General features: G+C 41.2%; 1 protein-coding gene and 1 long non-coding RNA gene across 7 annotated transcripts in view; one reads left to right on the top strand and one right to left on the bottom strand.

Moving 5' to 3' along the window:
• On the top strand, window positions 1–27,756 carry FAM221A (family with sequence similarity 221 member A). 6 transcript variants are annotated; one of them, XR_012470421.1, is made up of 8 exons: window positions 1–137; window positions 2,318–2,491; window positions 13,089–13,279; window positions 17,968–18,174; window positions 20,212–20,307; window positions 21,082–21,161; window positions 22,661–22,778; window positions 24,882–27,755. XR_012470421.1 is itself a non-coding variant. In XM_074195485.1 (8 exons), exons 1-7 carry the CDS (start codon window positions 73–75, stop codon window positions 22,724–22,726), a joined length of 879 nt encoding a protein of 292 aa, XP_074051586.1. In that variant the 5' UTR covers window positions 1–72; the 3' UTR covers window positions 22,727–22,774; window positions 24,882–27,756. The 6 variants fall into 6 exon arrangements, 5 of the variants coding, with proteins under 5 accessions (XP_074051586.1, XP_074051587.1, XP_074051585.1 ...); XM_074195485.1 differs by having other exon boundaries at window positions 22,661–22,774; window positions 24,882–27,756; XM_074195486.1 differs by having other exon boundaries at window positions 22,661–22,765; window positions 24,882–27,756.
• The window catches only part of LOC141494375 (uncharacterized), a 15,166-nt gene continuing 7,664 nt past the window's right edge, over window positions 20,324–27,825 (bottom strand). Inside the window, exon 3 of the long non-coding RNA XR_012470422.1 lies at window positions 20,324–20,809. This is a non-coding gene — a long non-coding RNA (uncharacterized LOC141494375). The remainder of the gene's footprint in view (window positions 20,810–27,825) is intronic.

Below are 27,825 nucleotides of genomic sequence, written 5' to 3' on the forward strand. Positions count from 1 at the left end.
CGCCTGCGCCGGGGCCGCGCGAGCCCGGGTCGCCCCGGCAACGGACGCCGCCGAGCTCCGGGAGGCCGCGCCATGGAGCGGCTGAGCGCGTCCCCGGGGGCCGCCGCCGCCCTGGACGAGTACCTGGAGTACCGGAGGTGAGGGCGCCTCCCTGTGGCCGCCCGCGGCAGGGCCCGGCGCGGGGTCGGTGCGGGCGCGGCGCGGTGCGGCGGGGTCGGCCCCGGGGAGGAGGCGGGGTCGGCCCCGGGGAGGAGGCGGGGCTCGGCGTAGGCCCCGCCCCCTCGGCTTGCGCAGCCGCAGAGGGCGAGCAGGAGCCGGAGCCGGAGCCGGAGCCGGAGCCGCCGGAGGGCGGGCGGGGCCGGGGTTGGGCCTCCCTCCCCTCCCCCCCTCCCCTCCCCCCCTCCTCCCCTCCCCTCCCCCTCCCCCTCCCTCCCCTACCTCCCCTCCCCTCCCCTCCCCCTCCCCTCCCCCCAACGTAGAATTGATTCAAAAGCTCCGAAACACGTTTAGCCGGACGAAGCAAAAGTGACGTAAGAGAAGCGGCCGGATGCCAGCCTGCATGCGCCTCCCTTCGCCAGCCCCGGCGGGTGGCCGAGGGGGTGGCAGCGCCTCGTGGGGGCGGGGGGCGCCGGGCAGTGCCCAGGCCGCACTCTTCCGACAGCAAAGTCAGCCCCGGCTGCCCAGCGCTCCTTCTCTTCCTCAGGTGCCGCGCCCCAGGCTCGGCCCGTGTGGCACCGCCGTGCCTGGCACCACGGGGGAAAGGCCAGCGCCGCTGGGCAGTGGGGGCTCACATGAAGCCAGCCCTGGAGCCCCTGGCCACGACGGTCAGCTTTAGAATTGGGGGAGCTCTTCCACTACCATATTTCCCCGTGGATAAGATGTACCTTCATTTTTGGGGCCCAAAATTGAAAAAACAGCATTCTATAAAGTTACTGAATTCCAGTTTTATTCATCCTACAATTCATACAACTTCTCACCATTATCAAAACTCTCCCACCTATGAGCTTGGCCTCCTCGGCGTTGGATGACAAGTCACGGGCTTAGGAGAGGTCCTGCCTGCTCTCCTGCCTGGGCCTTGGTCTGGGCCCTGGACTGGACCCTGGTCTGGGCCCTGGACTGGGTCCTGGTCTGGGCCAGACCCCGAGGGCTCCCTAGTCTAACCTGGTATGTGGACCATTCCATTCCAAGGACCCAAAGCACCGTTGTGACCTTGGCAGCCCGTCACCGTTCATCAGCCATTCTCCTGGCCTCCATCTTGGTGCACACAGGACTTCTCAGGCTCAGGTCACTGGGCTGCCTGGCCCCTCATGGCCTTCTGTCAGCCAGGTTTCTTCTTCCCGTAGCCAGTCTCGCATTGTTTTCTCAGTTGGAGGAGGACCCGACTGATGTTCAGTAGCAGGATTTCCATTCCCTTTTGCAAACTGAATCACTTTGAACTTGAATTTAGTACTGTATAAAAATCTTTTCTGAGTCATTTCTGGGTAAAATGGCACCTAATACACCGATAACAAATGCAAAACAGTGAGTGCAAAGGCAACAAGCACTAAAAAGCAGAAAATGCAAGTCAAAAAATCTCCAGCTACTGTAGAAGATGCTCCCAGGTATTTTTTGAAAAATGGTGCATCTCATACATGGGGAAATATAGTACATGGGATCTCATTTGAGTCACTCTAGATCTAAGTATCCCCAAACTTACAGATAGGGCAAGCCAGTTAGCCTCACAAGTGGGATTTCAACCTATATCTTTGTAACTCCTGGTCAGAGTGTCTCTGCCTGCCTCTCTAGAGGGTGAAGCAGACCCTTTTTTTTAGGGGAGTGTCTCTAGTGGGTAGCTCTGGTGGGGGCTGGGGCATTTTCTTGATTTTGAAGTGATGAATGCTTTGGCATTTCAGACCTGCCACTTTTGGCTAATCCTGGGGTGGGGGCAGGAGACAGAATTCACTTGAACTGGCTTCAGGAAGAGGAGGAAATTCAGATGAGTATGTAATAAAACTATGTGTTTTGTCCTGTGCAACATTAATTTCAGTCTCATTGCTATGGATGTATTCATTTATTGATCTTTTCATTTCCAGCCTTTTGTATACAAACCAGTATTTGGGGAATCATTCTTTGCAGCTATTACTGCTGTGTTGCCAAAGGGACATTTATTACTCCAGGAGGATCTTACCTATCCAGTAAATTCATAATTACTCTCTGATTGACTAACCTGAAAGGCATTTATGTAACTTATTTCAGAAGTGTTGAGCCTTATATTTTAATTTTTCTTTCTCTGAAAAAACCTATAACCCAAACTAATAAAAAATTAATTTTGTTGTAGAATTGTTGGTGAGGATGATGGAGGGAAACTTTTCACCCCTGAAGAATATGAAGAATACAAAAATAAAATTTTGCCAATGCGATTACGAAATCGATTATACGTGAGCTGGCGATCTCCAGTGGGCATGGACTGTAAGCTTGTTGGCCCAGAAACTCCATGTTTTTGTATACACAGGTAAGATATGATGTTACGTTTTCTATGGATAATTAGAAAATGTGAGTTTATAGTCAAATAATCCACTATCAGATTGATAAGTGTGCTCCATGGTATTTGATATAATGTGAAAAAAAAAAAAGGATTTAAAATCATTTTGGACCTCTCAGGTTAGTCCCCAGCTTTGCTGGTTCAGCATCTCAGCATGACTTTCCTCTGTCCAACTTGTTAACTTTGGAAAAGAAGAGAGTTTGGTTTTATCAAGGTGGGGGCAGCCAGGAAGAGACCGAGCAGCGTAGAGGTCTGGAGTCTTGGGGCCCAGAGCCTAGTCACTCACAATGGGAAGTGCTAGTGTTATTTGACAAGGTGTCAGAGTATTTTTATTGTATTTCCCAAATTTATCTTTAAGGAAACTTTCAAAGGTTAAAGTGGAATAAGTTTTTCTGTTGATGGTCTATAATTTATGTTTAGTACCATCTGGTTATTCTTGATCTCTCAATAGTCTAAAACAGACATTCCCCACCCCCAAATTTGACCTAATTCTGGCCACAGGGAAGTTCTTGGGTGTTTCTGGGAACATAGTGAGGGGGCCTTTTCTCCCCATACACTACCATATCTTTGTGATCTCCTAGATGTGACTTCTCTTCTGCTAGGTCAGATTCTCACCAATCTCTGGCTTCTCATTCTGGGTTCTTCTAGTTCCCATCTTTTTATGGATCCCCTTCAGAGTCCTGCATTATCCAGGTTTTCTGAACATTTTGGGGACAGCAGGCCAGTGCTCTAGCTTCTCTCAGGTTCTTCCTGGCTCTGCTGCATGACTTAATTCTCAGCCAACATTTATTCAGCTCTTACTTTGTGATGGAAACACAAGTATTAGAAGTATTCTTGTCCCCACCCTCTAGGATTTACATTCTTCTGGGGTTGACTGTGGGGAAGATGACACTATGAATACTGAGATGTGAGATACAAGGTTGGGAAGGATAGAGAGAAGGAGGTTTGTTGACAAGAGTGTGAGAGATGCAGGGAGACAATGTGGAGGAGAGACCTAGACAAGGAGTGGGTGATAGGAAGAATGGGGGTTTCTCCAAGAGTACATCTGGAAGAGGAATAGAATTTGGGGAAAATATAGTGAGTTCTGTTTTGAACATGTTGAATTTGAGATACTCCAGGATTCTGAGGGGCGATGTCTAGCAGAGATAATTGAACTCATGAGAGCAGAAATCTTCAAGGGAAAGAATGTAGGCAGAGGAGAATAGAACCTTGGGAGATTCTCACATTTATTAGAGGTGAGGAGGATGTAGCTAAAAAGCCTAGGAAGGGATGAGCAGCCAGTTAGGAAGACTCCTGAGAGAGAACAGTGTCATAAAAACCACAGGTGAGAAGAACCCCCAGGAGGAGCTAGTGGTGAACATGCAGAAGAGCCATTGTAGAATGAATTAAGTGCTGAGAAAAGATCATTGGTGTTATTAGTCATGGCATTCTTGGTTACCTGGAAGAGAAATTTCAGGTAAATGATAGGATCAGAAGCCAGATTCTAAAGGGTAGAGGAGAGATTGAGAAGTGACAGAAGGGAGCCAGTGGTCCCTGCCCACTGGAGTGGCTCATTTCCCATCTATTAACCACTAGTCCATCTTCCACATGATTCCCTAGGATGTTCTCCCCACTCACTTCCTCTTCTTGGATGCCCTAACATGGCAAATTGTCAGTTGTCTATATTGTATATTATGTACCAAGTTACTCCTTGTAGAATATAAGATTCTTAGGGCAGACACTTTCATTTTTTATAATTGTATCTGCAGCACCTCACTGAGTCTGTAGTCTATAATAAGTGATTAACAAACTCGATTGATTGGTTTTATCTCATATCTCTAAATGGATGACCTCTTTTAGCTGAATATACGATTTTGTTAGATCCAATATTTCCATGCAAGGAAGTCATCTAATAACATGTTTGTGTTTGGATGAAAATCCCCCCAAAGTAATATTTTAACCTTTGGTACGTGATAAATAAACATGATATAGTGAGCCTAATTTAGGTCAAAAGGTTCTAGTAATGAAATTCTAGTTTATCTGGAGGGGTTTCAGGGAGCATATTCATTCACTTGATTTTCTCTATTAAATAGAACAATTAAAGAATTAAGTGTCTATTATTTGAGCTCAAAAATGTCTAAAATAAATCCTTTCTTTGGCCTTTCATCCTGAAAGCTCAAGAGTATAAAGATTTTGATGATGCTGTTACCTTTTACAGGGTGCTTCCTTCACTGGCATTTTTGGTGTTCTCACCCTCCCATGTCTGAATTTGACTTTCTTCTGAAATGTTATCAACTTTATTATTCATGAATTTATTTTCCCTTTCCCAGATCATAGCAGTCCAGGAAAGGTAGTCACAGATGAAATCTGGGTCCAAATATGTAACTTTTTGAAATGGCATTATTTCAGCATTAAGTCTAAATTATTTTAGATCTGTTATTTTGTGTGACTCTATGGCAGCAAGATGTGGGACCCATTAGTCTCTGAAGAATTAAAAATTAAAGGGGTGGCTAGGTGGCATAGTGGAGAAAGCACTGGCCTTGGAGTCAGGAGTACCTGGGTTCAAATCCAGTCTCAGACACTTTAATAATTACCTAGTTGTGTGGCCTTGGGCAAGCCACTTAACCCCATTTGCCTTGCAAAAACCTAAAAAAAAAAAAAGAATTAAAAATTAAGTTTCTACAAAGGGCAGTAGAAATGCCTGTGGTATAAGTGGAGACAGCATGTTACTGTCGAAGAACTCTGAGGAACAGAAGCAGCAGATGTCCTCAAGAATTGGAAGAGAAAATGGTCATGTGGCTAGGGTGAGGGATATCAGGAGGAAGTGAGGAAGATCCCCTACATTGAGCCCACTTTGGGAAGAATGAGAAAGAACTGGGCAGGAGGCTGGGATTTGCATATCTGTAGAGAACCTTGTAACTGATGATAGATGTTCTTACAGACCCTTTTTAGTTTTTCAGGGTTATTTGACCTGAACAGCAATCTTGATGAGACCATCTCTTGCTTCTGCTCCCTTTACTCAGCATCAAATCTTGTAACTCATTCCATGCTTCTCTAGAGTCCAACCATTTATGGTTTCTTATAGAACTATAATATTCATGTAACATAACTTGTTTAGTCATTCCCCAATTGATGGGCATCCCTTCAATTTCTAATTCTTTGCCATTACAAAAAGAGCTGCTATGAATATTTTGGAACATGTGGTAATTTTTCCATTTTTTAATAATTTCTTCTGGATATAGGCCTAGGGTTGGAATTGCTGAATCAAAGGGTATGAACATTTTTATTGCTCTTTGGGTGTAGTTCCATGTTGCTCTCCAGAATGGTTGGATCCATTCACAACTCCACCAACAATGCATCAATGTCCCAAACCTCCCACAACCTCTCCAACATTGATCATTTTCCCTTTTTTGTCATTTTCACCAATCTGATAGGTGTGAAGTGATATCTTATAGCTATTTTAATTTGCTTTTCTCTAATCAGTAATGCTTTGGAGCCTTTTTTATATGATTATATATAGTTTTAATTTCTTCATATGAATACTGTCTATTCATATCCTTTGAATGTTTATCAGTTGAGAAATGACTTGTAACCTTAAAATTTGATGCAGTTCTCTGTGTATTTTAGAAATGAGACCTTTATCAGAACTCCTAGTTGTGAAGATTGTTTCACAGTTTTTTGCTTTCCTTCTAATTTTGGCAACATTGATTTTATTAGTGTAAACTTTTTAAATTAAATATAGTCAAATCATTCATTTTGCATTTTATAATGTACTCTATTTCTTGTTTGGTCATAAATTTGTCCCCTTTCCATAAATCTGATAGATAGAGTATTTCTTGGTCTATTAATTTATCTATAGTGTAGCCTTTTATGTCTAAATCCGGTATCTATTTTGACCTTATTTTGGTACAGGGTGTGAAATATGGGTCTATGCCTAGTTTTTGCCATACCATTTTACAGTTTTCCCAAAAATTTTTGTTAAATTAGTAAATTCTTAACCCAGAAGTTAATGTCTTTGGATTTGCCAAACAATAGATTACTGAAGTCATTTACTACTGTTTCTTTTGAACCTATTCTAATCCACTCATCCTTTACTCTATTTCTTAACCAGTACCAGGAAGTTTTGATGACTGCTGCTTTAGAGTATAGTTTTAGATCTGGTAGAGCTTCTTTTATATTTTTTTTCATCAATTCCCTTGCTATTGTTGACCTTTTGTTGCTCCAGATGAATTTTGTTACTATTTTTTTTCTAGCTCAGTAAAATAATTATTTGGTATTTTGGGGTATAATTGTCATTTTTAATATATTAGCTTGATCTAACCATGAGCAATTGACATTTTTCTAGTTATTTAGATCTGACTTTATTTAAGTGAGAAGTGCTTTATAATTTTGTTCTTACAGTTTCTGGGTTTGTCTTGGTAGGTAGATTCCCATGTATTTAATGTTGACTACAGTTACTTTAAATGGAATTTCTCTTTCTATCTCCTGCTCTTGCGCTTTGTTCTTTATATATATATATAAATGCTGATGATTTATGTGGGTTTATTTTATATCCTGCTAGTTTGCTGAATTTGTTAATGGTTTCAAGGGATTTTTAAGATGATTTTCTGGGGTTCTCTAAGTATATCATCAAATCATCTGAAGAGTGAAAAATTTTGCTTCCCCATTGCCAATTTTGGTTCCTTTAATTTCTTTTTCTTCTCTTATTTCTAAAGCTAACATTTCTATGTTGCTCTACTATATTGAATAGCGATGATAATGATAATAGGCATCCTTGTTTCATCCCTGATCTTACTGGAAATGCTCCGAGTTTATCCCCATTACATATTTGTTGATGGTTTTAGATAGATACTAAAATAATATCATTTAAAGGAAAACTCCATTTATTCCTAAACTTTCTAGTGTTTTTAAATAGGAGTGGATATTGTATTTTATCAAAGGCTTTTTCAGCATCTATTTCGGTAATCATATGATTTCTGTTGGTTTTGCTATAGTTCAATTATGTTGAATGTTCCTAATATTTGAACCATCCCTGTCTACCTATTATAAATCCTATGTGATCATAGTGTATTATTCTAGTAATAACTTGCTGTAGTCTCATTGCTAAAATTTTTTTTTAAAGATTTTTGCATCAATGTTCATTAAGGAGATTGATCTATAATTTTCTTTATTTTGGTTCTTCCTGGTGTAGGTATCAGCACCATGTTGGTGTCATAAAATGAATTTGGCAGAACTATTTTTTTCAAATAGTTTATGTAGAAAGGAATTAATTGTAGAATTCACTTGTATATATCCATCTGGATCTGGAGACTTTTTCTTAGGGAATTTATTGATGTTTTCTTTTTCTGAAATGGGGTTATTTAAATGTGTTATTTCTTCTGTTAATCTGGGCAGTTTGTATTATTGTAAATATATATCCATTTCATTCATGTTACCAAATTTATTGGCATACAGTTTGGGCAAAGTACTCTGAATTATCTCTTTAATTTCCTTCACATTGGTGGTTAGTTCACCCTTTTCATTTTTGATACTGGTAAATTGGTTATCTTCTTTCTTTTTTAAATCAGATTAACCAAAGTTTTATCTATTTCATTGACTTTTTCATAAAACCAACTCTTAGTTTTATTTATTAGATCAATGGTTTTCTTGCTTTCAGTTTTATTAATATGTCCCTTGATTTTCAGAATTTCTAATTTAATATGTAATTGGGGATCTTTAATTTATTCTTTTTCTAGCATTTTTAGTCACATACCCAATTCATTGATCTCTTTCTCTGTTTTATTCATATAAGCATTTAGAGATATAATGTTTCCCCTCAAAATTGCCTTGGCTGCATCCCATAAATTTTGGTATGATGTCTCATTATTATTATTTTCTTGGATATAATTTTTATTTCTGATTTGTGGCTTGATCATTATTTTAAAATTAAGTTATTTAGATTCCAATTAGTTTTTGGTTTATTTTACCTTTTATTATATGTAATTTTCATTGTATCATAGTCTGAGAAGTATGCGTTTGTTATTTCTACATTTCTGCATTTGATTATAAGGTTTTTATGTCCTAGCACATGGTCAGTTTTGGTATAGGTGCCATGTACTGCCAAGAAAACAGTATGTTTCTTTCTATCCCCATTAAGTTTTCTCCAAAGGTCTATAGTTTTCTAAGATTTCATTCGCCTTCTTAACTTACTTCTTGTTTATTTTGTGGTTAGATTTATCCAGTTCTGAGAGAGGGAGATTGAGGTCTCCCATTATTAAAGTTTTGCTATGTCTTCTTGTAATTTACTAAGCTTTTCCTTAGGAAGTTAGGTGCTATATGACTAGGTGCATGCATATTTAATAATGATAATGTTTCATTTCCAATGATGCCTTTTAAAAAGATATAGTTTCTTTTCTTATCCCTTTTAATGAAATTGATTTTTGATTTTACTTTGAGATTAGGATTGCTCCCAAGATTTTTTTTACTTCAATTAAAGTATAATATATTTTGCTTCATCTTTTTACCTTTACCATGCATGTCTCTCTCTGCTTCATATGTGTTTCTTGTAAACAACATATTGTAGGATTCTGGTTTTTAATCCATTCTGCTTTCTGCTTCTGTTTTATGGGACAGTTCATCCCATTCACATTTACAGTTAAGATTGCTAATTCTGTATTCCCCATTTAGATTTTTCTCTTTCCTTTCCTATTATTCCTTCTTAGCAAGGGTTTACTCCCTTTCCCCTTTAACTTTTCTTTTAAAAATTAACTTTCACTTTATTTTCAGGTATACTTTCCCTTCCTTTTGCTTAGTTCCTTCTTCTCTTTACCTTCCCCTACCCCCCCCCCCCCCCCATCCCCATAGAGTAGGATAGATTTTTAAACCAGTGGAAATGTTTCTTATTTCCTCTCTGGGCCAAATCTGTTAAACAGAATTTCCTCAGTGGTCACAACCCTTCCCTTCTTTCCCTCTAAAATTATAACTCTTTGTGTCTCTTCACCAGGTACTCAAGTACTATTAATCAGGTATCATCAATCACAGTTTGATTAATTGATTGCTTGATAAGTACAAAGTGTTATCAAAGCACTGTTGTTTGATAAACAGCATTGCCTCAGAGTCACTAAATACCCTTCTATCTTTTTTTTACCCTCCCCTCTTTATTTCATTAAAAGTACACTTTTCAAAAGTCTTGAATTATATCAAATTATAATCATTTTTTACCTACCCTCTGTTCGGGTATCCTCCAAGGACACACAGTCCTCCTCAGGAGCCAAAGTACCATCCAAAGCCAAATCATTTCATTGTTCTATTTGCACCCTCTCCCAAGCATACTTTCCCCCCACCCCCCACCCATCCAGGGTACCTAACCTTTGTTAAGTAAAGTAAGGATTATGTCCAACCCTGATTTAATTAACTACTTGAATCTTAAGCACTGGGAGGCTCTGGAGGTCTCACTTGAGAATTCACAAATGCTTATACTATAGAGACACTGATTCAGGACTATTCAGTTTATGGCCCTCATTAGACAAAATGCTAAGCTTTGTCAGCAGGGTAGAATTAAAGTGAGTCAGAAGATAATGAGACACTTAAATTTAGTGCTGTACTTTGCTCCAGTGCTTTTTGTCTCATAGTGATGTCAACTTCGGCCTCTTTAATGGAGAGACAAAATCCAACTATACCCATATCTTCTAAATCCAATCTTTCCAATTATATTTGACCCCTTAATTATCTTATGAGAAGTACAATTCTCAAGAGTTATAAGTGTCATATCTTCCCTTTTAGGGTTATATACAATCTGATGGTCTTAACTAATATTTACTTTGCTTTGTTTTATTTTTTTTCCTTCTCCTTTTCATTTATGCCTCTCTTGAGTTGTATATTTGGTGATTGAATTCTCTGTTCAGTTCTGGTCTTTGTGTCAGGAAATTCTGAAAGTCCTGTATTTAGTTGAAAATCCATCTTTTCCCCCCGACAGCATATACTGAATTATGCAGGGTGATATATTCTGAGTTGTAATCCCAGGTCCTTTGTTCTCCTATATATGATATTCCAGGTCCTCCAGTGTTGAGGTTGATAAATCCTGTGTGTGTTTCCTTTGTATTTAAGTGGTTTCCATTTTGCTATTTGCAGAATTTTTTGCTTTGAGAGTTCTGGAATTTGGCTATAACACCCCTTGGGTTTTTATCCTGGGATCTCTTTCTGGAGGAGTTCTGTGTTTTCTTTTTTTTTTTCAGGTTTTTTTTTTTTTTTTGCGAGGCAATGGGGGTTAAGCGGCTTCCCCAAGGCCAAACAGCTAAGTAATTATTAAGTGTCTGAGGCTGGATTTGAACTCAGGTACTCCTGATTCCAGGGCTGGTGCTCTATCCACTGCGCCACCTAGCTGCCCCCTGTGTATTCTTTCAATGGCTATATTGTCTTCTGGTTCTAGAAGATTTTGATAGTTTTATCTGAAAATTTCCTTCATGATGTTTTCCAGGTTCTTTTTTTGATCTGGGCTTTCTGATAGTCCAATGATTCATAAATTATCTCACTTGGATCTATTTTCCACCTCATCTTTCCTAAAAGGTACTTTACATTTTCTTAATTTTTTCAGCCTTTTTTATTTTGTTTGATGGAATCTTGTGGTCTTGTAGATTCATTGGTTTGCTATTTGTTCAATTCTAATTTTTAGGGTTTTATTTTTTCAATTGTCTTTTATGTTTCCTTTTCCAGTTGGTTATTTTTATTTTTAACAGTGTTGGTTTCTTTGGTCAATTTTTCATAATTTTCCTGCATGACTCTCATTCTTTCCCCGTTTTCCTTCTTCCTCTCTTCTTTGGTTTTAAAATTCTTTTTAAAACTCTTCTATGAGCTTTTGGAATTGAATCCAATTCATAGACTCTTTTGAGACTTCCCATGTGAGTAATTTTTCACTGATTTCTTTTTCTGACATGGCATTGTGATCACCTTTATTTGCACAGTAGTTTTTTTATAATGAGTACTCTTTTAGGTGTTTTGCTCATCTTTGTTGTTTTAGCTCTGCTCCTGCGGTATAAAGAGTATAGATCCAAGCTTTTAAATGCTGAGACTAGGGGATCTGATTCCTGGCTTGTCTTTGGCCAATATGTTGCCTAAGCAGTGCAGGCCTTGCCTTTGCAGAGGTTTGTTTCCTCCTTTATGCCCAAGTTCTGCCTATGCAGTGATTTGATCCCAACTCAGTCCTGTCTTTTGCTCTGGTGTTCCCAAGTTCAGACTTTGTTTGGGGTTGGGACCCATCTTGTTGGCTTGGCCTGCTATCTAGCTGCCAGGACTTTGGCTGTTTTCAAACTGTTGGGACCTGGACTCCACTGTGGCTTAAAACCTCCCATTGGCTTTCCCAATCTCCCACCTTCTGGGCTTTACTTCCCCTTTTCCCCCTAAGAGTCAGACCTTGGCTGAAGATCCTCTATGATGTCTACTGTTAAAAAAATTCTTTGAATCTTCTCTTTTTCTTGGTGGGATCTGTAGCTTGAATGCTGTGCAGAGGCTTCATTTATCTTTGGTAGGAAAAAGCTCCAGGAGCATGTTAGCTTCACGCTGCCACCTTGGCCCCACCTGGAAGTCCGATCCTCTCCCATCTCTTGAGTCCTGCTTCAGCTTGGTGATTTTGTGACATTCAGTTTTGATTGTTTGTTAGGTCATCCTTTCCATTACACTGTGGCAGTCATTGTGTCTGTGTTGTTTTCTTGTCACTCCCTCCTCCTGCTTTAGTTTTTACAGATCTTCCTGGGCTTCTCCTCCTTCATAACATGTACTGTTTGGAACAGCATCAACTTGTCTCATTATAGTCATGTACCACATTTCATTTAGCACCTCTTCAACTGATAGGATGATGTAGATTTTTCATTTCTGTTAAGGTTTATTTAGCTAAATTTTCTATCTTTAATTATTAATTTATTTAACCAACTACATGCAAAGATAGTTTTCAGCAATCTTTTTTTGTAAGGTTTTGAATTCCACATTTTCCCCTTCCCTACTCCCTCTCCATACAGAGAGCAATCTAACATAGATTATACATGCATTACCATGTTAAACATATTTCCATATTAATCATGATATAAAAGAAAAATCAAAACTTGAGAGGGAAAAACTCATAAAAATTTGTAAAACATAAAACAAATTTTAAAAATTATAAATAGGAAATTTTAGTCTGTATCCTGACTCCATGGTTCTTTCTCTGGATGGCATTTTTCATCACAAGTCCTTTAGAATTGTCTTTGATTATTGTACTGCTGAGATGAGCAAGTCCATCAGAGTTGATCATCTCACAATGTTGCTGTTGGTGTGTATAATGTTCTCCAGATTCTTCTCATTTCATTCAGCATCAGTTCAGGTAAGTCTTTCCAAGCTTTTTTGAAGTGTGACTACTTATAATTTCTTACAGAGCAATGGTGTTCTATCACATTCATATACCACAATTTGTTTAGCCATTCTGCAATTGATGGTCATCCCCTCAATTTTCAATTCTTTGCCACTACACAAAGATGGGCTAAATATTTTTGAAGGATTTTAAAAGATAGAAAGCCTGGTAAATTTTGACCATCTTGTGCTTATTCACATCTCCTTTGACTTGTTTTAATATTCTCTTCAGGTATAAACAACATCAAACTGACTTGGAAAACATCCCACAAGAGCGCCCAATTGCCCTGCCTTGCAAGGTGACCCATTGCCCCTGCAGCTCTTTTTACTATACACCTTTAAATGGAACTCGACCAATTCGGTGCAGGTGCAAGCATTTTGCTGACCAACACAGTGCAGACCCAAGTCGGGTTTGCAGGGCATGTAAGTGAGGGAAGGCTTCTCTGAGGCCATGTCTGGGGAGGCAGAACTTGTCATGCTTCACCATTTGGGTTTTTTCTTTGCATGGATTTGAACCAAGTAACAAAGAAGAAATTCTAATGAGCAATGTTGGTACTAGTTTCTCTCTTTTAAGGAATTACTCTAATTATATTCTTCTACTGGCATCATAACCAGTAATCTTAGAGGCTGTAACTTTACTAATAGTCACTGACTTTGTATTGTAATTGTTCTTTGGATTTATTGAAAAATTTTTAGAATAATGGGAATTTAATCAATTAAATTGCCCATCACTAATGTATATTCCTGGGAATTCATTTGTTAATCATTCTTTTTTTATTTAATTTTTTAATTTAATATTTATTTATTCTCATTTTGTACAAACATTGTTTTTTATACATTAATAAAATATTCTTGTTTAAGAGTAAACAAAATACCCCCTCCCCCCCAAAAATATAGACTCACTTGAATAATAAAGGGGAGAGAAAAACAATTAAAATTAAAATTAAAAAAATAATAGTAATAATTGTAGGTATGGCCAGGTGGCACAGTGGACGGAGCACCAGCCCTGGAGCCAGGAGCACCCAAGCCCATATTCGGCCCCCTACACCCAACAATCACCCAGCTGTGTGACATGCTAGCCACCCCAACCACTGCCCTGCATAAAACAAAAAAAGAAAAAAAAGACCTAAAAATAAAATAGTAATAATAGTAGGGGCAACTGGGTGGCAGACAGAGCACTGGCCTTTGTGCCAGGAGCGCCCGAGTTCGAATCTGGCCTCAGACACCCAACAATCAACCTGCTATGTGGCCCCAGTCAGGCCACCCAGCCCCATTTGCCCTGCACCCCCCCCAAAAAATAATAATAAAAAATGTGCTTCAGTCTGTGTTCCAACACCATCAACTCTGTTGTGGGTGGATCACATTCTTTATGATAAATCCATCACAAAAGTTACTTCCTTATTTTTCCACCGTTGCCATTGCTGATCGCAACTCCCTCTTTTGTACTTCTCCACTACCATGTACTATATTTTCTCTCTCCTTTCACTGACTCTGCTGTAGGGTAGCTGAGTGGCACAGTAGACAGATCCCTGGCCCTAAGGTCAAGAGGCCCCGAGCCCCCATACCACCCCTTAGGCCCAGCATCCACCTGGCCCTATGGTCCCGGAGAGGCCATCTAATCCCAACCCCTTGCAAAAAGTAAAAGAGAAAATGCCTTATATCTGATCACTCTACCCCCATGGTCCATCCTCTCCTCCTTCATTCACATCCCTACCCCTTCCCCCTGCTCCCTCCTCCTTCTTACTCCAGATGTCTATACCCCATTGAGTATATATGCTGTTTCCTCTCCTAGCCACCTCTTATGACAACAAAGATTCCCTCATTCCCCCTTGCCTTCCCCCCTTCCATATCATTGCAATAGCTCATTGTAATAAAGAAAAATCTTATTATATGAAATATCTTGGCCTATTCCCCCTCTCCTTTTTCTTTCTCCTATTACATTTCCCTTTTTTCTATTGACTCCATTTTTATACCCTATTTATCTTCAAATTCAGCTTTCTCCTGTGCTTCATCTATAAAAGCTCCTTCTACTTGCTCTGTTAATTGAGAAGGTTCATTGAGTATTATCAGTGTCATTTTTCTATACAGGAATATATGCAGTTCATCATCATCATTAAGTCCGTCATATTTTCCCCTTCTCCTCCAATCTCCATGCTTCACCTGAGTCCTGTATTTGAAGATCAAATCTTCTGTTCAGCTCTGGCCATTCCAACAGGAACATTTGAAATTCCCCTGGTTCATTGAAAGTACATCTTTTTCCTTGGAAGAGGATGTTCAGTTTTGCTGGGTAGTTGATTCTCTGTTGCATTCTAAGCTCTTTTGCCTTCTGGTATATTATATTCCAAGCCCTATGAGCTTTTAATGTAGTTGCTGCTAAGTGCTGTGTGATCCTGACTGCAGCTCCACGATATTTGAACTGTGTCCTTCTGGCTGCTTGTAATATTTTCTCTTTGACTTGGGAGTTCTGGAACTTGGCTATAATATTCCTGAGGGTTGGTTTTTTGGGATCTCTTTCTCGGGGGGATCTCTGGATTCTTTCCATTTCTATTTTGCCCTCTGCTTCTAGGATATCAGGGCAATTTTCCTGTAGTAATTCTTTGAAGATAATGTCAAGGCTCTTTTCCTGATCATGACTTTCAGGTATTCCAATAATTTTAAAATTATCTTTCCTAAATATGTTTTCCATATCAGTTGTTTTTTTCAATGAGGTGTTTCACATTTTCTTCTAATTTTTCATTCTTTTGTTTTGAAGTATTGAGTCCTGATTTCTTGTAAATTCATCAGTCTCCTTGAGTTCTATTCTTTATCTGAAGGATTTGTTTTCCTCAGAGAGCTTTCTTATTTCCTTTTCCATCTGGCCAATTCTGCTTTATAAAGCATTCTTCTCCTCAATAACTTTTTGAACTGTTTTATCCATTTGACCTAAGCTGGTTTTTAGCATGCTATTTTCTTCAGCATTTTTTTTTTTTTGGATTTCCTTGACTAAGCTGCTGACTTCATTTTCATGTTTTTTCTGCATCTCTCTCTTTTCTTTCTTTCTTTCTTTCTTTCTTTCTTTCTTTCTTTCTTTCTTTCTTTCTTTCTTTCTTTCTTTCTTTCTTTCTTTCTTTTTTTTTTTTTTGCAAGGCAATGGGCTTAAGTGGCTTGCCCAAAACCACACAGCTAGGTAATTATTAAGTGTCTGAGACTGGATTTGAACCCAGGTACTCCTGACTCCAGGGCCAGTGCTTTATCCACTGCGCCCCTCGCTGCCCCTCTCTCCTTTCTTTTCCCAGTTTTTCTTCTAACTCCCTAATTTGATTTTCAAAGTCTTTTTTGAGCTCTGTCATAGCCTGAGCCCAATTTCTGTTTTTCTTGGAGTCTTTAGATGTAGGAATTTGTGCTTGCTCATCTTTAGACTGCATGTTTTGATCCTTCTTGGGCTCCCAGGCAAAATATTTCTCAATGGTGTTCCTCTTGTTTCTCTGCTTGCTCATTTTCCCAGCCTTAGCCTGCTTTTGGGGTGCTTCCTGAGCTTTTGGGACACTCCCACAAGGGTCTCAGTGTGTGAGGCTCTGTCCTCCCTCCTGGTTTGTGAATGACCATATGCGCCCCCTTCTGCCACGGGGCTGAGGTGGGTGGGGCTGCTGTTCTATGTAGGGGCCTAGACTGCAATCAGGATCTGAATGTGGTCAGAACCCCGGTGACCTGTTCCAGGGGCAGAGTTCAGCAGTCTCTCTTCACTCCCCTCCCTGAGTTCAATGGGCTCATGCCCTGGGGGCTCCTGCTTACCGGCTCTGCCTGCTTCTGTTTCCTGGATCTGGACTGCCTTGGCTACTACTCATTGTGTGCCCTGAGGGCTGGGCTTCACGTGTTTGCTCTGGCAGAGGTCCCCCACTGTTCCCCCAATTTGTGCCTGGTGCTCCCCAGGGGCGTAGGTCAAGGAACTCCCCTACTGCTGTTAGCTGTGGCTCCCAGCATCCTGGGGCTGCCTCTGGGAGGCTGAAGTTCTTTCACTCCGGCGGGCCACCCCTCTGGCGGGCCTCCCCTCCGACCCCGGGGAGCAGAGCCTTTCTGCTCTTTTTCAGGTTACCTTGAGTAGGAGAACTGCCTCCCTGGGTCCCCTCTGTGGGTTCTGTCTCTCGAAAGTTTAGTTAGAGTCCTTAGTTTGCAAGTTTTATGAGAGAGCGCCTAAGACAAGTTCCTCTCTTGTCGCCATCTTGGCTCCGCCCCCTAGACATTCTTTACGGTAGGAATCATAAAAGTTAGTCCTGGTATTTTTAGGCATAGGTATTTGTGATCTATGCCCCCAAAAGAATTTGAGGAAGCTTTATTTTCTAGCAGAATATGGTAAGTGACAAGTAGTATACATTATCTTGAATTAAACATATTCTTTTGGAGAAATTGTAATTTAGATAGAATGAATATTAAAAATGAAAGCAATGTAGCCATTTTCTTAGGTTGTTTTGGAAATCATTTGAGATGAAGCTTTATTATTCATTTTAGATTGTCACTTTTAATAGAATGATTCTTGGATAACTTCAAAGGGTAAATCTCTGCACTGTGATACAAATAGGGAAGTCCTGACCATAGTCTCTACTTTCCATATGTAAGTCTGGGGGACTGAGTTTTTGCTAAGTAAACTTTCTTTTTGGATGTGATCCCTCAGCTCAATAGTGTCAAGCTGCATGAAAACTTTGGAACACTCTTGTCTTGAGTCTTCTTCCTTTTTATTTTTGCCATCATCTTTCCCATCTTTTTTTAACTCCTGGAGGTAAATAGGTACCCACATCAAAGCTGACATTGTACAACATCTCCATTCCCAAGGGAGCTACAAACCTGATTGTCCTCAAGGGACAGATGAGAAGCCTGAGTCTGAGAATCCCTGGAGCAGGACTTGAACTCTGGTCCTTCTAATTCCCTGCCCAGCTGTTAGTCCATGGCCTTATTCCTCTCTACCCTATTGGTTGTCTTGGCCATCCTTACGACCTGGGCTGGAGTTGGGCAGAAGCTGAGGTCAGAGTCTGTCAGAGACTGTAGAGGATGGGGAGGGCCCCTGTCCTGCTTTGCCTCATTTAAGTTACAGACTTATTGATGTTGACAGATGTTCTTTTTTCTCTGATTTTATACAGGTACCAAGTGCCCAGGATTCCATAGTTCCTTTACTTGTAGTTGTGGTCATCCTGCATATGCACATGAGACAGTGGTGGAGACTAGAGAAGAGAGACTTGCTTTGGGAAAGCCAGTGGGCCATGATGTTCCTTATGCCTCATTGGGAGGATTAACAGGATTTAGTTCACTGGCAGAAGGCTATCTGAGACTTGATGACAGTGGAATAGGTGAGTGGCCATTGGTAGCTAGCAACATATTGGAGTCTGGAGTCCTCTGATGCTCACCTCGTTATATTGTACTGTGGCTTATGCTTCTTTCCTGAGGAATGTTTAGGATGCCACCCTCATTTCTTCTTTCCAGAGAACCAGCTGAAAAATGAGGAGAAAATCCCCAGAGCCTGGAGGCCCAGGCAGTGGCTCCCCCTGCTGCTGTAAAGGTTGGGAGGGATCTTTTAGCAACCTGTCCCTGACCCATTCACTACAGGTCTAACTGGCTGCCTAGTTCTTTGCAGCAATGCTGGTTGAGACCTGGCTCATCTTGGTTGCCTGACCCTGCTGGCTTCCCCTTTGTTCAGTTCCAGTAATAATCGGCCTTCTCAAGCTTTCCTTTCGCTGTTTGATTATTATAAGACCAACACATATTTGTTTCGTTTGTTTCTCACTAGCCATCAAATAAAAGCTCCCTAAGTATGGCATCAAGTTGTACTGCTTTCTAGACAGAGAATGGCCTTGGAGACAGGAAGCCCCGGTCTCCATCCTGCCAGCTCCTGAACTGTCTGTAGCATAGCCTGGAGGGGGCTCTGGGCAAGACCTTCATCTCTATGTTCTGAGGTTGTGAGTTAGAGTGAAGGTGCCTGAGGAGAGAGAGTTTGGCAAAATCACCTATATGCACCCCAAACCTGTTGATGCCTCCCTTAGTCATGCAGGGGCTCCCCCCAGACCTGCCCACTTGCCTTTTGCTGCCAAGCTGTTTTCTCACCATTTATTTTCCTTTGGTGCATGTTTAGGTTTTATCACTCAACTAGCTCCATCAGAGTCTTCCACCCCAACAGGAAGAGTGAGTCTTGGTTCTTTCCCAGTGAGATCCCAACAGTCCTCTCCCTGTGGTGTCCCCATGCCACAGTCTGGGGCCCCAGTTGCCTCTGTATCTGACTTTTTAGGAGGGGCTGCCCTCCCAGCTGGGATGTTTCTGCAATGTTTGACTCCTTATTTGAATCTCCCTTAGTTCACTTTGCTTACTGGCCATACTCTGGACATTCTGGGGATAGACAGGAAGTTGTGAGCCTCATTCCTTCCCTCTTTTGGGATCATATCTCCTGTGAATCACTAGAGACCTTTGTGACTTTTATTTTTTTATTTTTTGCTTGTTCATCCACCATACATTCTACAAGATGGATGATTCCCAGAATGAGTTGAATGCTTTCAAACTTTTTAATACAGAGAGTTTTGGTAATTATTTCATTAAATGCATTTTTAACTGAATGACTTGGGTGGGGTGGAGAAAGTGCCAAGGATGGGAGGGTTGGTTGGAGGAACAGGGGATATTTATCTTGGGAAAGAGAAGACTTGGGTGGACACGAAAATTGGTTGGTTCTTTATTATTGAAGAAGAACAAAAAGACATCTCTATGTTTGAGACAAATGACAGTGTGTCTAGCTGTGGCTGATGAGACCAATATGAGCTCTGGATGTTCTACCACAGGTTGGGTACAAATAGTCCATGGGAACACCTGGGTTGGGTACTCTAAACTTATGAATGTCACGTTTCCTTTGTGCCTCTTTAACTCTGCCTTCCTCCTAGAGCCCTCAATGATGAGAGCACGCCACGCTGGGCAGTCCTATGCCAGTGTCTCCCATACAATCACTTCTAAAGCTAATTCCAAGTCTATGAGTTGGCCTGTGGAGGAGGGATTAAACTCACTCTCTTTGACTCCAGAGGCAACTTTTGGCTCCATCTAAGGAAAATTGATTAGTGAATCACGTCCAACTCTTGGGGTCTTCTCAGCCATTTCATTCTCCAATGCAAGGAAAAATTGACTGGTAATTCAAGCTGGCCAGAAATAAGTGAACCATCTGTGAGGGCATGGAGGCCTTTCAGTAGAGGGTGGTGGTGTCCTACAGAGGACCCAGACTTTGGGTGTGAATTGGCTGAGATGATCTTTGAGCTCTTTTCCAGTCCTGAGATCTTGGGCTGTTGCTGTATATCTTTGGTATCCTTCTAAGGGTTATGGCATTTCCTCATTACTCATATTGTTTTTCTACTTAGGTGCACCTCCACTTCACTTTTTAGAATCTCCAGTTACTGCCAGAGATCACACATTCCTAAGAGCATTCCAAGAGCCATCATCAAGCTCTGCTCAAGGTAGGCCAGTGGGTGATAATGCAGTTAAATGAAGAGAAAAGTTTTATTTCACTTCAGAACACAGAGAAGGCAGCTGGGAGTCTCTTTTCTAAATGTTATCCACTTCTCATATCTCTGTGTGTTTGATTTGCATTTCATTTGTTCATTCTTTTTTGACCAGTCTTGGGGAACATGAAGAAGCTTCGTGAGCTATTGAAAAGACAGAGCCCAAGGCAACCTCTTTGGGTGGCTGATCTACATCTCCCATTTTATGTCAGTTGAATTGGGAGGGTCAGAAGATCATCCCTCTGGGTTTTTGACTTAGACGCTCTCCCAGTGGAGAACCTGAGTCCTCTGGGTCCAAAGGGAATGGAGCACAGTGATGTGGGGTGGGGGGGGGGGAGGTGTTTCACAAACCTTCATGTTTTAGATAGGCACGAAAAAATCCAACTGTTATCTGATGATCCTGTTATCTTCAGGCACATACTGCCAGGGTAGTAGACTTTGTATTCTCATCTTTTGCCTAGAATGAGAGAAAAGAAATGGAAGCCATCTAGATAGTTTTTTTTCTTTTTAGGTTTTTTTTGGCAAGGCAGTGGGGTAAAGTGGCTTGCCCAAGGTCACACAGCTAGGTAATTATTATCTGAGACTGGATTTGAACTCAGGTACTTCTGACTCCAGGGCCAGTGCTCTATTCACTGTGCCACCTAACTGTCCATCTAGAGAGTTTTAAAACTTAAAATAAATAAAATAATTTGGCATGTTTAGAGTAATCTTGTTAAAAAATATTTTCAGGTACAAGTAATCAAGCATCTTCCTTAAGGAGAACCGATGAAGATGATATGGCTTACTTTGAACGGCGTTACCAAGAAAGGGTAAAGAAGAGACCTTTGTTTTCTACCAATGCTTTTGTTAAGCATTTACTTGTCACGAAGTCACTGAGACTCCTTAGGCTTTGCCTCTACAGGGGATTGTTACCAAACACTTGCTGGCTTCTGCTTAGGATTTGGTGCTAGGCAGCAGAGCACAAAAAGCCACAATACACCATCAGTAGAAGGCACACTGTCACAGTTCATTCTAGACGAGGGTCTGCAGGGAGCAGGAAACAAAGCACACAGGATTACTAGGCCAGGTTCAGGAAGCATCATTCTGATGACACTTAGAATTTTGGTAAAGAAAGCCTTTAGTCATGTAACTTTTTATAGGGTGAGAACCCTATTGTTAGAATAGACATGGCTTAATAATTTGCTAATCACGAATGTTTTTATGCTTGCCTCAGATATGTTTTGGTTTGTGAGAGGTCCACATCTCAGGAGACTTGGCCTTGGGGAAGGTAGATGACTGTGATTAACTCTGGGTGGCTTCATCAAGGTCACATCAACCTTTATTGCCAGATAAAGTGGTATGAAGCATCTTACAGGCATATAGTACAGTTGTTTTGGACCTTATCTTCCCAGCTTAGTCAAATGTTTCTCTTTTTTCCCCTTTTTAACATTCTTCTTTTTAAATTTTGAGTTCTCAAATATCAGCAGCCTGGCAGGCATATACTAGGGATTTAACTATTCTAAGCTCTGGGATACACAAAGAAAAGTCAAACTCCTGCTTTCAAGTTGGGGTGGGGGAAGCATAACCAGGTACAGGGGTGGCCACATCCTGAGTAAGAAGCATGAGTAGCTTGGGTCTGGACCTGTTCCCAAAAAGGCCACCCCCAGGACGTTCCTGTGGGAAAAGGGGCCTAGCATAGTGGAGGGATGTGCCAGGGTGAGATGGCATCTGAGACACGGAAAGACAGAAGGGAAGGAAGAGTGAAGGGACAGAGTCCTAGAGGATGGGGGAGGGGGCTGCCTTGACCAGAAGATGAGGAGGTCTTGAAAGGACCCTACAAAATTGACAATGAGTAACACTGAGGGGAGGCTGGGGGATGAGGAGGAGGAGGAGGAGGAGGAGGAGGAGGAGAATGTATTTGGGATGAAGAGGAAGGTGTCAATGGATGGCAGACTCTGTTTTCTTGGCAGAAGTGGGAATTAAGGTTCTCTTTTTGAGGATGGCGATAGGTGGTCAAATCAGTGGCTAGAGAAGAGATGTTTAAAATGTCAGTGGCAAATGGATGTCCTTCACCCATGGAGTTTCTCCATTAAAAAGTGCAAAATCATTGAAGAGATTTAGGTCTTACTGTGAGCCTAGTTATTAATATATGGTTGTCTCTCATCAGTCCTCTCCAGTTATTTCTGACTCTTGGTGGAGGGGTTAAGCGATCAGCAGATCAATGTTAGCTATTACTCTAACTTTTCATAAAATAAAAAGCTAATAAAAGTTAGATGCCAGTTGATCATTGAATTATCTCTCTCTGATGTTACTATATTTTTATTTACAGCTAAAAATGGAAAAGGCTTCCAAGAAGAAAGCAGTGGGGACCTTGCCCTTCACAATGAAACACTGAAAGGGAGAAGGATGGGATTGACTGTCTTGATGAATAAATGTAACTGCAGTAGGTAGATCCTCCCTTCCCCTCTCCGGAAGCTACATGGTTAGCCATTCTTTGGGCTTGTTTGTGGGAGTTAGGTTCACTTTGCCAAAAAACATAGCGTGGCTATCTCTGTCGTGAGTCCCCCCCCCCCCCCCCCCCCCCCCAGCTTGTTCTCTTTCACTTGGGCTTCTCCTCTTGGAAGAGAGGGGTGGGCATCTGGAAGCAGAACAGAAAGTTTCTGACAAACCAGGTCTTTGGACTCAGCCTTTTCTCTCTTAGAAGAATAGATGCTGAGATGGCGAGTGGGCATTTTTGAGAATGTAAAGGCAGGTTTCACATTCAGAATAAAAAAATGTAAACCTTATGAAAAAATCCTCATTTTTCCCTCTGTAGAGTCTTGAGTTAGAGCTCTTAATTTGTTTATTACATTTTGTTAAACAGAACTTTGCCATTTCTCTAAAGCCATTGTTTATGTTAAAATGTAATAGTCTTCAGGTTGTTAAAAGTGTTTGAGTTTAAATTCCAGATTTCTCTATGACTGAGAAATGAGGGATGTAGCTCGATGCAACCAGTCAGATGAAGTAAGTAGCCAATACTCAATGGAGACATTTTCCTTGTGATGGCTTGGAGGTGCCCATGGTGAGTCCCCGGGTGCCTGCCCTATTTTGGGAGCCCAATTGACTCATTCCAGAGTCCCAGAAGGGGAAGCCACAAGGGAACCAGTAGAAGCCTCTCTTCTCCTCAGCCTGCAATAAGTTGGTGTCAAATATGTGTAGCTCTTAGATGAGGGGAATGGTAAGACTGAAGTGATAGTTCCAAATTGGGGAAGAGTGAATTAAAAGGACACTTTGAAACCTAGATTGAAACAGTGGAACACAGTGTCTCTAAAATCTATCATCGGTAACATATCGCGTGGTATTTAGTCATGTTGTGATACTCTGGACCTTCCAGTCACCAAAATTAATTTACTTTGAGCTGAGTCACAGTGCCATTGGTTTGTTTAAGCTCTAGGGCTTTATAAAGATGGGGTAGAGTTGAGCATCTTATGTTCATTCTGATTTTCATGGGGCTAGATGTATTTTTTTCCTTCTGTTGATTATAACATGTTTCAGTCTTAGGGGCATTTAAAAAAAATTTTTATAAAGATTTTATTTACTTTGAGGGGCATTTTTTTAATTAAAGATTTTATTTATTTTGAGTTTTACAATTTTTCCTCTAATCTTACTTCCCTCCCCCTCCCCCACAGAAAGCAATTTGTCAGTCTACATTGTTTCCATGGTATACATTGATCCAAACAATGTGATGAGAGAGAAATCATATCCTTAAGGAAGAAACATATAGTATAAGAGATAGCAAGATCAGACAATAAGATATCAGTTTTTTTTCCTAAATATAAGGTAATAGTCTTTGGTCCAACTCCACAGTTCTTTCTCTGGATATAGACGGTATTCTCTATTGCAGACAGCCCCAAATTGTCCCTGATTATTGCACTGATGGAATGAGCAAGTCCATCAAGGTTGATCATTGCCCCTATGTTGCTGTTAGGGTGTACAGTGTTCTTCTGGTTCTGCTCATCTTGCTCAGCATCAGTTCATGCAAATCCCTCCAGGCTTCCCTGAAATCCCGTCCCTCCTGGTTTCTAATAGAACAATAGTGTTCCATAACATACATATACCAGTTTGCTAAGCCATTCCCCAATTGAGGGACATTTACTTGATTTCCAGTTCTTTGCCACCACAAACAGGGCTGTTATGAATATTTTTGTACAAGTGATGTTTTTACCCTTTTTCATAATCTCTTCAGGGTATAGACCCAGTAGTGGTATTGCTGGATCAAAGGGTATGCACATTTTTGTTGCCCTTTGGGCGTAGTTACAAATTTCTCTCCAGAAAGACTGTATGAGTTCACAGCTTCACCAACAATGTAATAATGTCCCAGATTTCCCATAACCCTTCCAACAATGATAATTGTCTTTTCTGGTCATATTGGCCAATCTGAGAGATGTGAGGTGGTCTCTCAGAGAAGCTTTAATTTGCATTTCTCTAATAAGTAATGATTTAGAGCAATTTTTCATATGACTATGGATTGCTTTGATCTCCTCATCTGTAAATTGCCTTTGCATATTTAGGGTCATTTTTCAACAAGAGGACCATTCACTGCATCAGGAACCCAGGCCTCCATGTCACCCCAACCTCCATCCGCTAGCTGACCACCACAGGTGGTCCTGTTTCTTGTCGATTTCTAGCTGGCACCTGGTGGAAACTGCATCTTGTTGGCCATCCCTCTGAATCCCATTTATTGACAGTAAAAGGCATTCTGGAAGCTGTGTTCTCTGATCCCGAGTCTTGTCTTGTTAGGGGGAAATTAGAAGAGAAAGAAGGGGAGGCAGCTAGGTGGAGCATTAAATAGGGCACCAGCTCAGAGTGAGGAGGACCTGAGTTCAAATATGGCCTCAAACACTTAATTGCCTGGCTGTGTGACCTTGGGCAAGTCATTCAACCCCATTGCCTTAAATAAATAAAACTAAAAAAAAAAAAGAGAAAGAGGGACCTGACTAGGAAATGGAACAACAATAAGGGCTAAGGCTTGGGGAGTATCTGGATCATGGGCCACATCTGGGGCTAAGCTCTGGGATGGAGCCTCTCTTTGGAGTCTCACAGCAGCCCTGGGAAGTGGGTACCGTTATTACCCCCATCTTACAAGTGAGGAAGCTGAGGCAAGTGGAGAATAAGTGACATGGCCCAGGGTCACATAGCTAGGAAGCAAGTGTACAAGAAATAACCTTTTGGTAAATTCTGGAATAGGAGAAATGGAAAGAAATTTAGAATTTGCTATTACATAGCTTATTAGTTTTCCCTTAATGCCTATACTCTGCTGCCTCCTAGTGGTCTGATTTGCCTTTGGTAATCGCAGACTAGACCAGTGGCAGGGCTGGAAAAGCTTTGAGAAGGGTCCTAGTGAATTGTTTTCTAAGGATTCATCGCCAGGGAAAAAGTAGTCCATACTTAGCGAGAAAACAACAGAAACTTTTTATAGCATTCCTCTCTGGACAACTCCAACTTACCATAAAATTTGAAATGTGGGACCCCAGAAAAATTAACTGTTCCCAGAGTCCAAGGATTCTCTCCTTTTAAATCTTTCAGTTCAGAAGCCCTTAGTATTCTTATTAATAATCAGTTGGCAGATTCACTTTTTTTTTTTTTTTAGCAAAGGCATTTACTCAAATGCCATACCAAGAACAATATTCATTTCCCCACTCCAAATATACTCTATGATGGCCATGGGGGTGAGGGGCTCATATACTGGGAGCTCTTTGGGTGACCTAGGCAACACAACTGCAGAGCCCCAAGAGTCTGTAAGAAATGTATCCCTGGGCATCTATTCTGGACAGGTTGCTTACTCATCATGGGCACAGCTCGGATGGCACTGGGTGGTTTGCTCCATGGACCCCTTGACTTGGTTCTTAATGGGCAGATGAGTTTCCATCACCTCCAGTTTCGAATTGCAGTCTTCAGCTAGGGCTGAATCCTTTAGCTATGATGGACACCAAGTTTTCTCTTGTTTCCTCATGATCTCAGTTCCAAGGCTTCCTTCCAAGTAGGAAATGACAGATCTAGGTCCTCTCAGGTGGTGTTGCCCTACACAGTGCTTCCCAGACCATCTTCCTCTGCAGGCTTGACTCTTGACTAGGGAATGGCATCACCTGGGTCATTGTGTATGACCTGAGGCTCTGGGCTTCAGTGACTGGTTTTCCAGTTGTTTATTTTTTAAATTATAAAGTTCTCTCATGGATCCGTGTAAATGAGTGGACCAGTCACGCGGCTTAGTCTAAAGTAGGTTTTAATAAATGTTGCTTGTTATCTTGGGTGGGGGTAGAGTGCTCCTTGTTGGCACTTCCGAGACTGCTGGCCTTATTCAAAAGCTTCAGTGCCTTTGCCAGGGGAAGAATGGGCCAATGTCATTTGTACCAGGTTCAACTATAGTGATCTACTATACACAAATGATCTACTCACATAGGAAAAGAGAGTCATCTCCAACAATGCCTTACTCTCATGGGGAGTGGGGTGGAGTAGATTTCAGGGGTCAGTGAACTTGGATAGGAAAAAAAAATTGTATTTTAATAGCTTTAGAGAACTGGTTTTCATTTGATAAGATCTTGTAGATCATCTGATGTCACAGTTTTACCATCAACATATTAGCTTCAAAACTTTATGTCAATTTTTTTTCTTACACAAAATCCTTTTTTAAAAAATGACTGCAAATCATCTATCATCAAGTTGCTTCCTTTCTCAAGCAGAGGAACAGGAAGCAGGGAGAGAAATTTTCTTTACAAAAAAACAAAAATACACTATTATTAGAAATAGCAGGCTGATAAATCCAATGGCAAAATAAGTTTATCAACATTAAAGCAAGGTTGAATAGATGATAGATGAAGCTAGGAGTAAAATGAGAATCTTGTTTTGAGTAGGGGTATTTTTTTGTTCTTTGGAGCTTTAAGTTCAATTGTAGTTTAGTATTTAGAGAGAATATTTTAACTATGTCAAGATTTCAAATCACAGGTTGGACCATCAACTGGTTGGTTGGGGAGCCTCCATGTGGCTTCCTGCAAACCTACAAAGATAAGCGTTAAGGTGGTTTTTCTTTTCATTTTGGAACTAGTCAACTGTGGTCCCTTCCTATCGGAGCAATAAGAAATTCCACATAAAGCATGTTCAGCATAGAGGCAGTTTGGGTAAACCATTTGGCCAAAAATTGGACTATGAATGTCCCTTAATCGCAGTAGCCGGACTTGGCAGGCCGAGGCCCATGTTAGGAGATGATGGTTATGTAATTAGGCTGGACATCCAGTCTTTGTTTGGGTCGGGAATGCCCGGGGTGTTCAGTCTTGGGCTTGGCACCCGCCTGCCCTGACTGAGCGGGCTAGGGGCGGGCCATGGGGTGGCAGTGGGGCCGCGCGGTGCATTTCTGTGCCTTCTGCCCATCGAGGTGTGTGCCCACGTCCGTCGCCCAGGCGCGTCTGCACCGCCGGGGACGGGGCATCAGAGGAGGTGAGGGCCCGGGAAGCCAGGGTG

The sequence above is a fragment of the Macrotis lagotis genome, chromosome 7 (assembly GCF_037893015.1).
Source record: "Macrotis lagotis isolate mMagLag1 chromosome 7, bilby.v1.9.chrom.fasta, whole genome shotgun sequence".
Taxonomy (NCBI): domain Eukaryota; kingdom Metazoa; phylum Chordata; class Mammalia; order Peramelemorphia; family Peramelidae; genus Macrotis; species Macrotis lagotis.